The sequence below is a fragment of the Arachis hypogaea genome, chromosome 4, assembly GCF_003086295.3.
Source record: "Arachis hypogaea cultivar Tifrunner chromosome 4, arahy.Tifrunner.gnm2.J5K5, whole genome shotgun sequence".
Lineage (NCBI taxonomy): Eukaryota > Viridiplantae > Streptophyta > Magnoliopsida > Fabales > Fabaceae > Arachis > Arachis hypogaea.
The window spans coordinates 99,371,466-99,384,250 of record NC_092039.1 but is presented as its reverse complement, the minus strand read 5'-3'; the positions used below and the strand labels follow the sequence as shown (position 1 = coordinate 99,384,250).

The window sequence follows — 12,785 nt, the reverse complement described above, 5'->3', positions numbered from 1 at the left end:
GGAGAAAAAATATAATTACTTAAAATTTAGTGGTGTGGTTAACTAAACATCTAAAATAGATTAGGGTTATTAATAGGTTAATTTATCTTGTTAAACTAAATTGGACCTTTTAAACGATCCATTGTAGTCATTGTACACATATTTCTAAACAATCCTAAAAACTAGCTATATTAATATTTTGACAACTGACTCAACGCTAAAAATAACGCAAAAATTATTATAATACCCAACATCCTATTTAAGAAACCATTATAAAAAATTTAAATCTCAAAAACTATTTTAAATAATTGCATAAATCTAAAGAATCATTGTAGAGATTTACTCCGCTCTAGACTTAAATGTCTTTACTGAAAGTATATAAGTAATTGCATTATTCGGTACAACTCTGATACATTTGGTAAAATCCCATACATTAAAAATTTAAAATTAAATTAAATTTATATTGCAATAATTATTTCATTTTAAATAGAAAAGCAATTAATCAGCGCACAAAAGAAAGAATAGATTAATTTTTTAAGACAAAAAAAAAAAAAGAGAGGATAGATTCTTTTGAAACCTACAAATACAAAAAGTAATAATTTAAATTAGACACGAGCTACCTCGCTCCTAAAAATCCGCATCCCCAGCCGTTACCGTACACCCTACCACTGCTTTCACACACACTTTCCCTTCTCACTCTTTGCTGCTGCTGCTGCTGCTGCTTCTTCTTCTCTTGTCCATCTTCATCTCCGAACTTTAATTTCACACTCTTTCCCCAAATCTCCAGGGTTTAGGGTTAGGGTTTCTACATTTCCCCATGTGAAACCCTGGCTCTTCCATTCCCACCCTAAAACCCCCTTCCACACTTTCCATCCCGATCCGCCACCACCATCGCCGCAAATGGGAAACTGCTGCAGATCTCCGGCCGCCGTCGCCCGCGAGGACGTCAAATCCAGCTTCTCCGACCACCACGCTAAGCGTGCTGCTGCTGGAGACTCCTCCGCCGCCGGAGGCACCGGTGGGAAGAAGAAGCCTCCTCCGATCACCGTCCTCACCGGCGTTCCCAAAGAGAACATCGAGGACCGGTACCTAGTAGACCGCGAGCTCGGCCGTGGCGAGTTCGGTGTGACGTACCTCTGCATCGACCGCGAGACGCGGGAGTTGCTCGCGTGCAAGAGCATCTCGAAGCGGAAGCTCCGCACTGCCGTGGACGTTGAGGACGTCCGCCGCGAGGTGGCGATCATGCGCCACCTGCCGCGAAGCCCGTCCATCGTGTCGCTCCGGGAGGCCTGCGAGGATGACAATGCAGTCCATCTCGTCATGGAACTCTGTGAGGGCGGTGAGCTCTTTGACCGAATCGTTGCCAGGGGTCATTATACGGAGAGGGCGGCCGCAGCGGTTGCACGGACCATCGTGGAGGTAGTGCAGCTTTGCCACAAGCACGGGGTGATCCACAGGGACCTCAAGCCAGAGAATTTCTTGTTTGCTAATAAGAAGGAGAACTCGCCTCTCAAGGCTATCGATTTTGGGTTGTCCATATTCTTCAAGCCAGGTATGGAGGGATGAAAATAATTGAAAGTCTTGCAATCCGATGCTTAGGAATGTAGGCGAAAATTTTGAAATGTGAAGTCTAATTTTAGTATATGAATAAGTGAATAATTGAGTGTAGGTGAGTTTGCGATGAGAAATGTGAAGGGTTTTGGGATTTGGCCTACTGGAGTGCTAACTGAGAGAAAGATTGAAATTTAACGGATTCTAAAAGCTCCTTTTTTTTTGGGATATCTGAGGTTTCACAAGTGAGCCTTGATATTTATCACTAATGCAAAGTGTCCAGATACATTTGAACAAACTCCCCACTTGTAAACTGATTCTATTTGCCACTTCTGTTTAGTATGTTCTGTAATAGTATGTGGTTGAATTGAATTGCAGTGTGCCTTGTGTGGATTTAGTTTGGGATCGGACTATGGGAGTAGAAAAAAAGGGGGAAGTCATTGATTCTTGGTAGTTCTGTATTCTGTTGAAGTCGAAGCTCAACTTCATTGATGGTGAGATGGAGCGAGTTGAGTTTTTTAGCACTTGTATTGAGTGGAATTACATTTCAAGTGACACTGTCAATGTCCTGTTGCTACTCATCGGGGTGCTTATGAAGTCTGTCTAGGGAAGCATACTTAGCGCGTTTAAGATCCCTACAGTTTAGATTTACATCTTCCACATAAAATAATAAATAAAAAAGAGGATAGTCTTTGTTGTACTGATGAGCTGAGAATCCCCTTGCTGTTATTTAGTCTTGATTTATGAGTGCCATTTGTGTTAATGAGATTGGTTGCCTCGAGTCAACAGACCATGATAATAGGGGTCTAAACTTCCGATGTGAAATGAAATTTTCGAGCTGGAGTCTGCCTGGTGCTGTGCTGAAAATGAGATCATCTAACCCTGGCAGTAGATTTCTTACTGTATTAAGGATTAACTATGACGATTGTTGATGGACTTGGAGGGAAAGTAAAGAAAGGAGATTGTCTGCACTCTGGATTGCAATTCTGTCCAAATGTATTAATCCTTTTATTTTCCCTTCTCCCATACCCCCATGCTACATGTGGCGTAATGTGGTCTTTGTTGAAGCAGTACAAGGAGTTTCTATGCAAAAGTAAATCAACAATGATAATATTTACATAAAACAAAATGATATGGCGTATTTCTTTCATATTCTACATTTACTATTGTTTCTTTACCAGCTTTGTTTAGGTGTTAATGCTGCTATCATATTTAGAAATGAACTAGGGGATCATATATGTTTTGGTTACTATGTAGGTGTTTGTTATGATCTAATAACAATTACATATTGCTACCCTGTCTTTATTTGGCTTCCTGTCTTAAAAATTTAACAATGAAATGTTGAAAATATTTTGGTTTGTGAGAGAAACAAGACTTTCTGCTCACACAATGCTAATCTTTAACATCATTGTTGATGCTTTGACATCTGATCTGATGGCACTTTTTATCTCAATGCATATCATTTTCAATATTTGTCTGTTACTTATAGTCTGACATGTGTTCATAATGTTGTCTCGTGGGTAATACACAAATTTCCAGGTGAGAGGTTCTCAGAAATTGTTGGAAGTCCTTATTATATGGCTCCAGAGGTGCTCAAGCGGAACTATGGGCCAGAGATAGATATATGGAGTGCGGGAGTGATTCTCTATATCTTATTGTGTGGTGTTCCCCCATTTTGGGCTGGTAATTACATTACTATGTCTCAAGATTATTATGTTTCTATTTATGCGAGCTCTTCACTGTTCGTGCATTAGTATCTATGGTTGTTCGCATGTTCCCTCTTCTATTTGTTTGTTCTCTTACTTTTGGTCTGAGCAAGTAGAAATATTGTAGAGCTTTTTGGCAAGATTTTCATCTGATATTTTGTCTTGTTTTGGTTCATGACTTCATGTGTATTGCAACCCTCTGCACTTCCGGACTTGTGTTCTTTATTTTTCCACCAGCTTAGATGGAATTTATGTTATCTTACCTGAGGCTAATTCTAATGCAGAATCTGAACAAGGGGTTGCACAGGCCATTCTTCGAGGGCTTATAGATTTCAAACGGGAACCTTGGCCCAGTATTTCTGAAAGTGCTAAAAGTCTTGTTAGGCAAATGTTAGAACCAGACCCTAAGCTTCGGTTAACTGCCAAACAAGTGCTCGGTATGTTTGTTGTTTTCATTTTTTAAGAAACCTTGATGTAAGATGTTTCAAAACTAAAATGGATGCGGAAAGTTTCCTCATTGAAATGATCCATTGCTGTTTTCTCTGTATGCTCACCAAATGATAATATGTTTAAAACTATCTCATTTGTGTATTTTAATGATTAATCTATCCCATCCCACTACGTCTACACCCTTTATAATAAACACGTTGACACCAGTATTTTCTTAACAACTAAACACACATTCTCTTTGTTTTGTTAATTAAAAAATAATTTAAATACACAATTAATTAGTAACAACTGTAGTTTTATACGGATGTTAAGACTTAAGAGTGTTTGGTGAATGAATAGTGTTTTCATCTATCTCCTAAACTTAGGTAGATGGGTTGGACTAATGTTGTTTTTCTCTATTTACATTTCAAATCCCAGAAGATCCTTTTCCTATGTGACTTTGATTTCTTGAACAATAATTTGAATGGAGAAACAGAGATGCTTGGAGGAGATTTTATCTTTTTGGTGTAAATTATCGGTTTTATTATGATGACTATGTTAATGGGTCACCAGAATGTATTGACAGTTTCCATTAACGTTTTTATGATCTCAACCTGCAGAGCATCCTTGGCTACAAAATGCTAAAAAGGCTCCTAATGTTCCTCTTGGAGATGTTGTCAAGTCAAGGCTTAAGCAATTTTCGATGATGAACAGATTCAAAAGAAAAGCCCTTAGGGTGAGTTCACTGTACCTGATGGTATTTTTTGTTGCCATTTTGTTGTATGTTATAACTTAGCTTGTACCTCTGGAGTCTGGAAACAGGTCATTGCTGATTTCTTATCTAATGAAGAAGTTGAAGACATTAAAGATATGTTCAAGAAAATGGATAGTGATAATGATGGTATCGTTTCCATTGAAGAATTGAAAGCTGGATTTCAAAATTCTGGATCCCAACTTGCTGAGTCTGAAGTTCAGATGTTTATTGAGGCTGTATGATCACCTTTCTCTTGTCCTTCTAATTTATTATGTCTAAAGTTTCCGCTTGCAACATCTTATAATGCCTCATATTCACCTACAAATTCACACCTATGCATATCAAAATGCCTGAAGCACAGTAATTCTGATAAGTTTTCTACTTTCATGTTATGATTATGTCCTGGACTTCAGTTTCGTTTTTTTAAATCCGGAGTATGTTTCTTTTCATCTGATATGCCTTGTTTTCATCCCAACCTAAACCAATGTTTGAATGATACTAAAGGTATAATATTCCAGCTTAAAATCCTTCTTTTTGTGTTTAACCCGTTGTATGTTGAAAACAGGTAGATAATAACGGGAAGGGAACACTTGACTACGGAGAATTTGTTGCTGTTTCTCTTCATTTAAAAAGGATGGCTAACGATGAGCATCTTCGCAAGGCCTTCTCATATTTTGACAAGGATGGGAATGGATATATTGAACCTGAAGAGCTACGAAATGCCTTAATGGAAGATGGAGCAGACGATTGTACAGATGTAGCAAATGATATTTTCCAAGAAGTAGACACGGACAAGGTTAAATATTTGACAAATTTTCCGCTACACATAAACATGACCCTGTTTAGGAATCTTACCCTAAAATATTTCTTGAACAATTACAGGATGGACGTATCAGCTATGATGAGTTTGTGGCTATGATGAAAACTGGAACAGATTGGCGGAAAGCATCTAGGCATTACTCACGCGGTAGATTCAACAGCTTGAGCTTGAAATTGATGAAAGACGGCTCTTTAAACATAGGAAATGAGCAGTTATCTTGAGTAGTAGTTGTCGTAAGTATTGGTGTGTCTTTCCCATTTGTGTAATATTCCTCCTACATTCTGGACTTGGCCTTTTTGTGATATGATTATTTGGTTCCTTGTTTGATGGAGGTCCCTTTTTCACTTGGTATTGTGAGAATTGCCGAAGGAATTAGAATTAGTGCACCAAAAATACATGAATGTCCTCTATTATTACTTTGTAAAACATGGTGCCTTGGAGAGCAAATGGGTGACCTGTATGAATGATTCCACTAGATTTTTCCACTCCTGCCTTCTGTTCTGGTTTGACAATGTTGAATCAAAACTGTTAAGTGCAGTCAGCTTGTTTATCTAAATTGAAAATGTTTCCTAGTTTGTATTCTCCACCCTGATTTGATCACTTCCATTGTATCGGCATAAAATGATTGTTTCATTTAAGATGAGTAATGACATATCTTTCTAATTTATCGTCTTAAACGTTTTTCTAATCTTACATACTCTATAGTAATGTTTTTATCTCGTTTAAAATGGCCACTCAGTACATTGACATTACTGACCTGACAACATTTAATATTACTTGTCTCGTAGCATGATCTTTGTATTATTGCATGCTTGCTCCTGAGATTGCAGATAAGCAAGGATGCTGCACGAATTTCTAGCTATTTGTCTTGATGAATTTATGGCACACAATGTTGAACTTATAATCAGTTGCTACCTCGTGAGCCCTATTGTCCAGCTTGAATCACTAGCTGTGAAAAACTTAAATGTCAAATGAAATAAAGTGTACTAATTCAATCAATTCACGAATAATTATTTTCTCGTTGGGGATTGGGGGTTGGGGAATACGGCTGCCTTTTAAATACAATGTTGCTATGCATTCTCTTCTTGTTTTCTTTATTTTGGGTGGGCGGTTGTCAATTTTGTCATATCACAAGTTACAACTTACAACCATGAATCCATGTTGGGTTCCATGATTAACCTCTTTTGAGATTATCCAGTATTATTCTATACTCTTGTATCCATTGATTTTTCTCAACTTCCTGTTTACAAGTTATTAGTATCATATTGCAGGAAATATAAAGATGATTAGTGTTATATTTATATAATAAAAAAATAAAGGGTAAAGTATACTTTTTGTCCCTAAAATTTGACAAAAGTTTTAAAAATATCCCTAAGTTCTATTTTGTTTCAATTTTGTCCCAAAAGTTTTTTATTTGCATCAAATATAACTTTGACGGTTAATTTTTCAAAAAATTTAATACCAATTCAAAAACAATTTCATAAGAACAACCCTCAATACAAACAAATCAAGTATAATTTTTATACATTATTGTTAGATTGGTCTTAAATTTTTTGAAGATTTAGTTGTCGAAGGTATATTTGATGCAAATCGAAAACTTTTAGGACAAAATTGAAACAAAATAAAACTTAGAAATATTTTTAAAATTTCAGGAACAAAAAATATATTTTACCCAAAAATAGATGTAGTATTATTTAAGCACCATCTTGTATTGTTTTTGACTTTTTATTTATTTATTTATTTATTTTTTGAGGTCAACAACATCTCTCATTTTGTTTGTATATTTGGCAACAATACAATTAAAGGTTTCTAGAGGTACGACACTAGCCGCCGCCTCCTCCTCCTCCTTCTTATTATTATTAAATAAATAAAAAAAAAATGAGGCTACAACCAGTAGACCTTGATTAGGAGCTGGAAATGGTCTATGAAAGGATTTAATTTGTGGATCGTTTGCTTTTCAGCTACAGATCCTGAGATCCATGTCAATGATAGCATTCTTCACTAATGATTATGTCTAAATTCTGAGTTAAGAAAACAAAAATGATTATGTCTCAGTGTTAGCTTCCATGTTCATCGCTGATCATGAGTTCTGTTTACGTATCGTTAAAGCTTAAACTTAGGCTTAGTTTTTCTTTCTTTTTTTTTTTTTTTTTCATGAAAGTAGAAGAAATGGAAATATCAAATATGACACCACCTACAGTCGTCACTAAAAATTTTAGTGGCAACATTGCAATTTTTTGTGACACTTAAAAGTTTATTTGTTATAGTGATCATACATGATATGTATGCAAGAAAGTACAAGAAAATAACTTTTAATTAGACAACATTAGTCAGTTTTAAGATTTAGGTTTTGTAATTTAGGATTTAAAATTTAAAATAAATAAAATAATTTTAAAAAAGTTGATTGATTTTATTAAAAAAAAAATTTGATTCCTTAGCATTCTTCATCCTTACCTACGGTTGCTATACATTAAAACTAAAGCAGATAGATATGGCAAGAAAACATAATTTCATAACAATGAATCCTTTTTCCAAGGAAATCGATGAATAAGTTAATTTCATATGTATAAATTTATACACGTTATTATTGTTAGAATTTCAAATTGAGTTGGAAGTCTCAGATTAATTAAGTCTGACTAAAAAAATAGTATATATTTGAGAAGATCAGCATATATAACTAATTTCTTAAGGTTTTGGATTAAGACGTAATAAGTACTTGATTCATTGTGTTTATCACTTATGTTATCTTTAATTTAGATCTTCCCAGAATTGAACGTTAGTTTAAGTTTTTGTTAAGGTTTAATGTATAATTAATTCTTTGCAGTAAACTTTGGTTGCCATTTCCCTGATGAGTAAAATTTTATCTCTATTACTTAAAAAAGTATGTATAAATAAACTCTACTTAATATACTAAAACTGGGTTTTTTCCCGACTAATAAAGATGACGTGTCGATCTCTCGTGAATCCGTTTTTCCTCCAAAATGAATAAAATTTTCCATCTATTCTAAATTATTTTATAAAAAATATCTTTATTATAATTATATTATAATTAATATTTAATGAATAATATATAATTATACTAATTTAAGAACATATCTTCATTATAATTATATCAAATCAATATTTAATGTATTATTAAACTACTTTTTAATTATCAATTAAAAATATTTTTAATCATTTTAATAATAATAATAATAATCATAATAATAATAATATGATAATGATATGATAGTGACACTGATCGTGGTAATCATAATAAGAATATTTAATTATAATCATAAAATGATCAAATTTTATAATATTAATAACGCAAATTAATTTTAAATATTTTTAGTTATTTTAATTATATTAATTATTAAAATATGGATATAATTTTAATTCTTATTCATTATTCAATAACAATAATAATAATAAAAAATTATAATTGATAAAATTAAAATGATCACTTGGGTAAAGTAACAACTTAAAATTATAATAATTTATCACGGATAATCGTAAAAATTATAATAGGATTATGTAAAATTATTTTTAGCATTAGCATATAATAATTGTACAAGTTATTTTTTTTTTATTATTTTAATCCGTTATAATTCTATTTTCTTATAATACTTATTTCAAATATTTTAAGTTATTAAACCCGTCTATGATAATATATCTCTACCTCCTTTTCATTTCAATCTGTGTATATTAGGTATAATGTTCTTATTTATTATCCGAGATTTTTCTGATCATGATAGAAGATAATGATTCTAATTATGATATGATAAAATTATATAATTTTAACAAAATTAATATATGATGCATAATTGCTGTATTCAATAAAAAATTATCTTAATAATAAATAATTTACATATTTATTTTTGTTTTACTAAAGTCTATATATAGTGTATTTCTGTGGTACATGAATCTAAATTTGAGAGTCAACTCATAATTTTATATTCTTCGTTTTTTATTGAAGTTGATCCTTTTAAGGTACAATTTATAATTTGTTATAATATTTTTCATATATTCATTCTATTATATTATTCTTTTGATAATTTATTAATTGTTGTTACTCTAAGTTATTCTTATCGTCTAATGTTCCAGTTCGATTGTCTTTTGCCACAATCGTTTACAATGCATCACATCTATGAAATACCTCATCGAGTTGTCTTCACTGATTCGGGTTTCAACTACATGGATGTAAGCGTTCAAAGAAGAGGTAAAAATCTCTACTTTACCGAAGGATGGTTGGATCTACTCACCTATTATGACCAACCTAATGGAATGTGGTTAAAGTTAGCTTTTTTGGGAGGAACTCGATTTTTGATTGAGGAATTGTTTCCACAGAACTTTATAGGACAAGTTCAAGTTCCATCCCCCCATACTTTTTACGTCTGCCCGAAGATTTTTGAAGTGGAGCACATAATGAGATTGAATTCCCTCAGTTTAAGTTCAATTTTGCTAAATTTGTGACAAACTCGGATATGCAATTTCAACGATTGGTAATATATTTAAATTTTCTTATTTTAAGCTTTTCGTTATTAGAATAATTTTAATAATCAGATTTTTGCACTTAATAACAAAACTGATGCGGCATGCTCTTAAAGTGTTTCCTGATTTATTTCATTTAATTCGTTAAAGCAAATCAATTATAATTAATTAATTTGATTAGACATTCAAATCGCACCATTTATTATAATATATATGAATTAATTATAATTAATTATATCAATTAATTAATTTAGTTAATTATATTAATTATTTGATTTGGTTGGAGTAAATATCGAATTATTTAATAAATAATAAATACGATAACGAAATATATAAATTAATTTAATTAGTTTATTTTTTTCAATACCATCTATTTATACCAGATCAAATATTTTTTACTCATTCGCTTTCTTTTCTCTCTCTCCCTCCTTCCCTCTCTCCCCCCTCTCTCTTATATTTGGGTACAATTTTTATAATTTATTGAATTTTTGCTTTTTTTATCTTTATTTATACATTTCAATTTTTTTATATTTTTAAAAATTTTTATTTATTTTAATTGCTTATTATTAGTCGCACACTTTTTTTTATAAATTTTAACTTCTGATTAACAAAATAAATGTGTCATTTTTATGTTTTTTTAAATAATCTTACTATAATTTTATTTTGTAATATTCTATTTTGTCATGTGTACTTCAATTCATATATATTGTCTTTTTTTATGATTTACAATTAATATATACATTGTTCGTGTATGTTTTTTATATGTTAATGTTTTTATTAATTCTCTTTATTTTATTTTATTTTATTTTTGTGTATCTCTTTGTTGCTTTTTATTTTAGTTATATATATTCATTGATTTCTCTATATTGATACTCTTTTTATTTGAAATATCGTGACAATTTAGATTGTATATTGTGATCCATGTGATATTCGTTAATTTGGTGTATCTTTTTAGATGATTTATGTTATAATGTATTTAAGGAGTTGATTTAAAATTATAATATAATATATAAATTTATAATATGATTTATAGTATGCTAAAATATTAAGACATTATCGTATAGATATTTTTTTATTTGTCCGTTAGATTCAACTTTATAGGATCTTGAAAATTATGCAATTATGTAGTTAATTATTTTTTCATATAATTATTGTATTGATCATTTACATTAGTGAGACTATTTTCAATATTAATATTTATAAATATACTATTATTTATATAATTGATTGAATCATCTTATTTGTTTAAATTTAATTCTATTAAATTAATTATTCAAGGTGCCATCGCTATTTCTATTTTTAAAGAATTTTTTTAATATTATTTAATAATTCTAATAACATAATAACAATTAAAAAAAGTAAGACGGTACAAAATTGCAATGACGATAAGATTAAAATACCTGTGATAAAGTTATGTTGATAATATACACTTGGTATTACTAATATAACAACTATGTTAGTAATTACTTAAAATAAATAACAAAATAAGTTATAGGATATTATTTTATTTAAATTATTAATAATTAAAAGAATAAAAAATCAATAATTATTTTCAAAATAAACATTAAATTTAATATCATGGTACTAATTTATTTGAGTTGTTAATAAAATTTATAATTTTCGAATTTATATCTACTCAATTTATATATTTTATTTTATTTTACTTTAACAAAAAATTGAGACGTGCATTTTTAATTATTTATTTAGAAATTATAGCGAAATGAGTTATATCAATTATAATTAATTATCGATAATGGATATTAATAAATTGATTGTATTAATTTATAAGATGAATAATGTGTAATAAATGTTGTGAAATTAATTATAATAAATTAATAATTAATAAATAAAGACTAAAAGGGACTTTTTTTATTGCTTTTTAATGGATATACATTTTTATAATTTTACTTTCTCTTTATCTCTTCCTTTCACATTTATTTCTTTTAATTTATTGAACTAAATCAATTATATTAATTATTTATATTAACTAATTAAATATTTTTTAATGAGTTATTATAATTGTGCCTTTAGACTATAGGTTAAAAATATTATAAATTTTTTTATAAAAGTTATTCAAAAATAAATATTTTTAAAATGTGTCCTTAAGACACAAATTAACTAAATTATTTTTCAATTTAATGTGTTTGATTCATTCAATTGTATTAATTATAACTAATCAATTATGTAATTTTATTTGTTTAGGATAAATATTTTATTATTTAATATTTTATTTGATTCATTAAATTATATTAATCATAAATTCAAATATTTAATTTAATTAGAGTAAATATCAAATTATTTTAAATTTTGTTTGATTCATTAAACCAAATTAATTATAACTAATTTATTATTTATATATGATCGAGATAAATATTAAATTATTTAATAAATAATATATAAAGCAATGAAATAAATGAACTTAATTAATTCAAAGTATGGTACTAATTTATTTGAGCTGTTAATAAAATTTATAATTTTCGGATTTATATCTACTTAATTTATATATTTTATTTTATTTTACTTTAACAAAAAATTAAAACGTGCATTTTTAATTATTTATTTAGAAAGTATAGCGAAATGAGTTATATCAATTATAATTAATTATCGATAATTGATATCACTAAATTGATTGTATTAATTTATAAGATGAATAATGTGTAATAAATGTTGTGAAATTAATTATAATAAATTAATAATTAATAAATAAAAAACTAAAAGGGACTTTTTTTATTGCTTTTTAATGGATATACATTTTTATAATTTTACTTTCTCTTTATCACTTTCTTTCACATTTATTTATTTTAATTTATTGAACTAAATCAATTATATTAATTATTCATATTAACTAATTAAATACTTTTTAATGAGTTATTATAATTGTACCTTTAGACTATATGTTAAAATATTATAACTTTTTTTTATAAAAGTTGTTGAAAAATAAATATTTTTAAAATGTGTCCTTAAGACACAAATTAACTAAATTATTTTTTAATTTAATGTGTTTGATTCATTCAATTGTATTAATTATAACTAATCAATTATGTAATTTTATTTATTTAGGATAAATATTTCA

General features: G+C 29.2%; 1 protein-coding gene across 1 annotated transcript; it reads left to right on the top strand.

Annotated features, from left to right (window-relative positions):
* Positions 1–497: 497 nt before the first annotated feature.
* On the top strand, positions 498–5,916 carry LOC112797038 (calcium-dependent protein kinase 13). The gene is made up of 7 exons (XM_025839785.3): positions 498–1,531; positions 3,070–3,213; positions 3,521–3,673; positions 4,286–4,401; positions 4,488–4,655; positions 4,985–5,215; positions 5,302–5,916. Exons 1-7 carry the CDS (start codon positions 880–882, stop codon positions 5,458–5,460), a joined length of 1,623 nt encoding a protein of 540 aa, XP_025695570.1. The 5' UTR covers positions 498–879; the 3' UTR covers positions 5,461–5,916.
* The last annotated feature ends 6,869 nt before the right edge of the window (positions 5,917–12,785 follow it).

What these genes read in the sequence shown, in the direction of transcription:
- LOC112797038 (XM_025839785.3), top strand. Translation starts at nt 880, where the DNA reads ATGGGAAACTGCTGCAGATCTCCGGCCGCCGTCGCCCGCGAGGACGTC. An exon ending in GTCCATATTCTTCAAGCCAG is followed by an intron (nt 1,532 to 3,069) that starts GTATGGAGGGAT and finishes ACAAATTTCCAG; the next exon opens with GTGAGAGGTTCTCAGAAATT. An exon ending in TCAAAAGAAAAGCCCTTAGG is followed by an intron (nt 4,402 to 4,487) that starts GTGAGTTCACTG and finishes GTCTGGAAACAG; the next exon opens with GTCATTGCTGATTTCTTATC.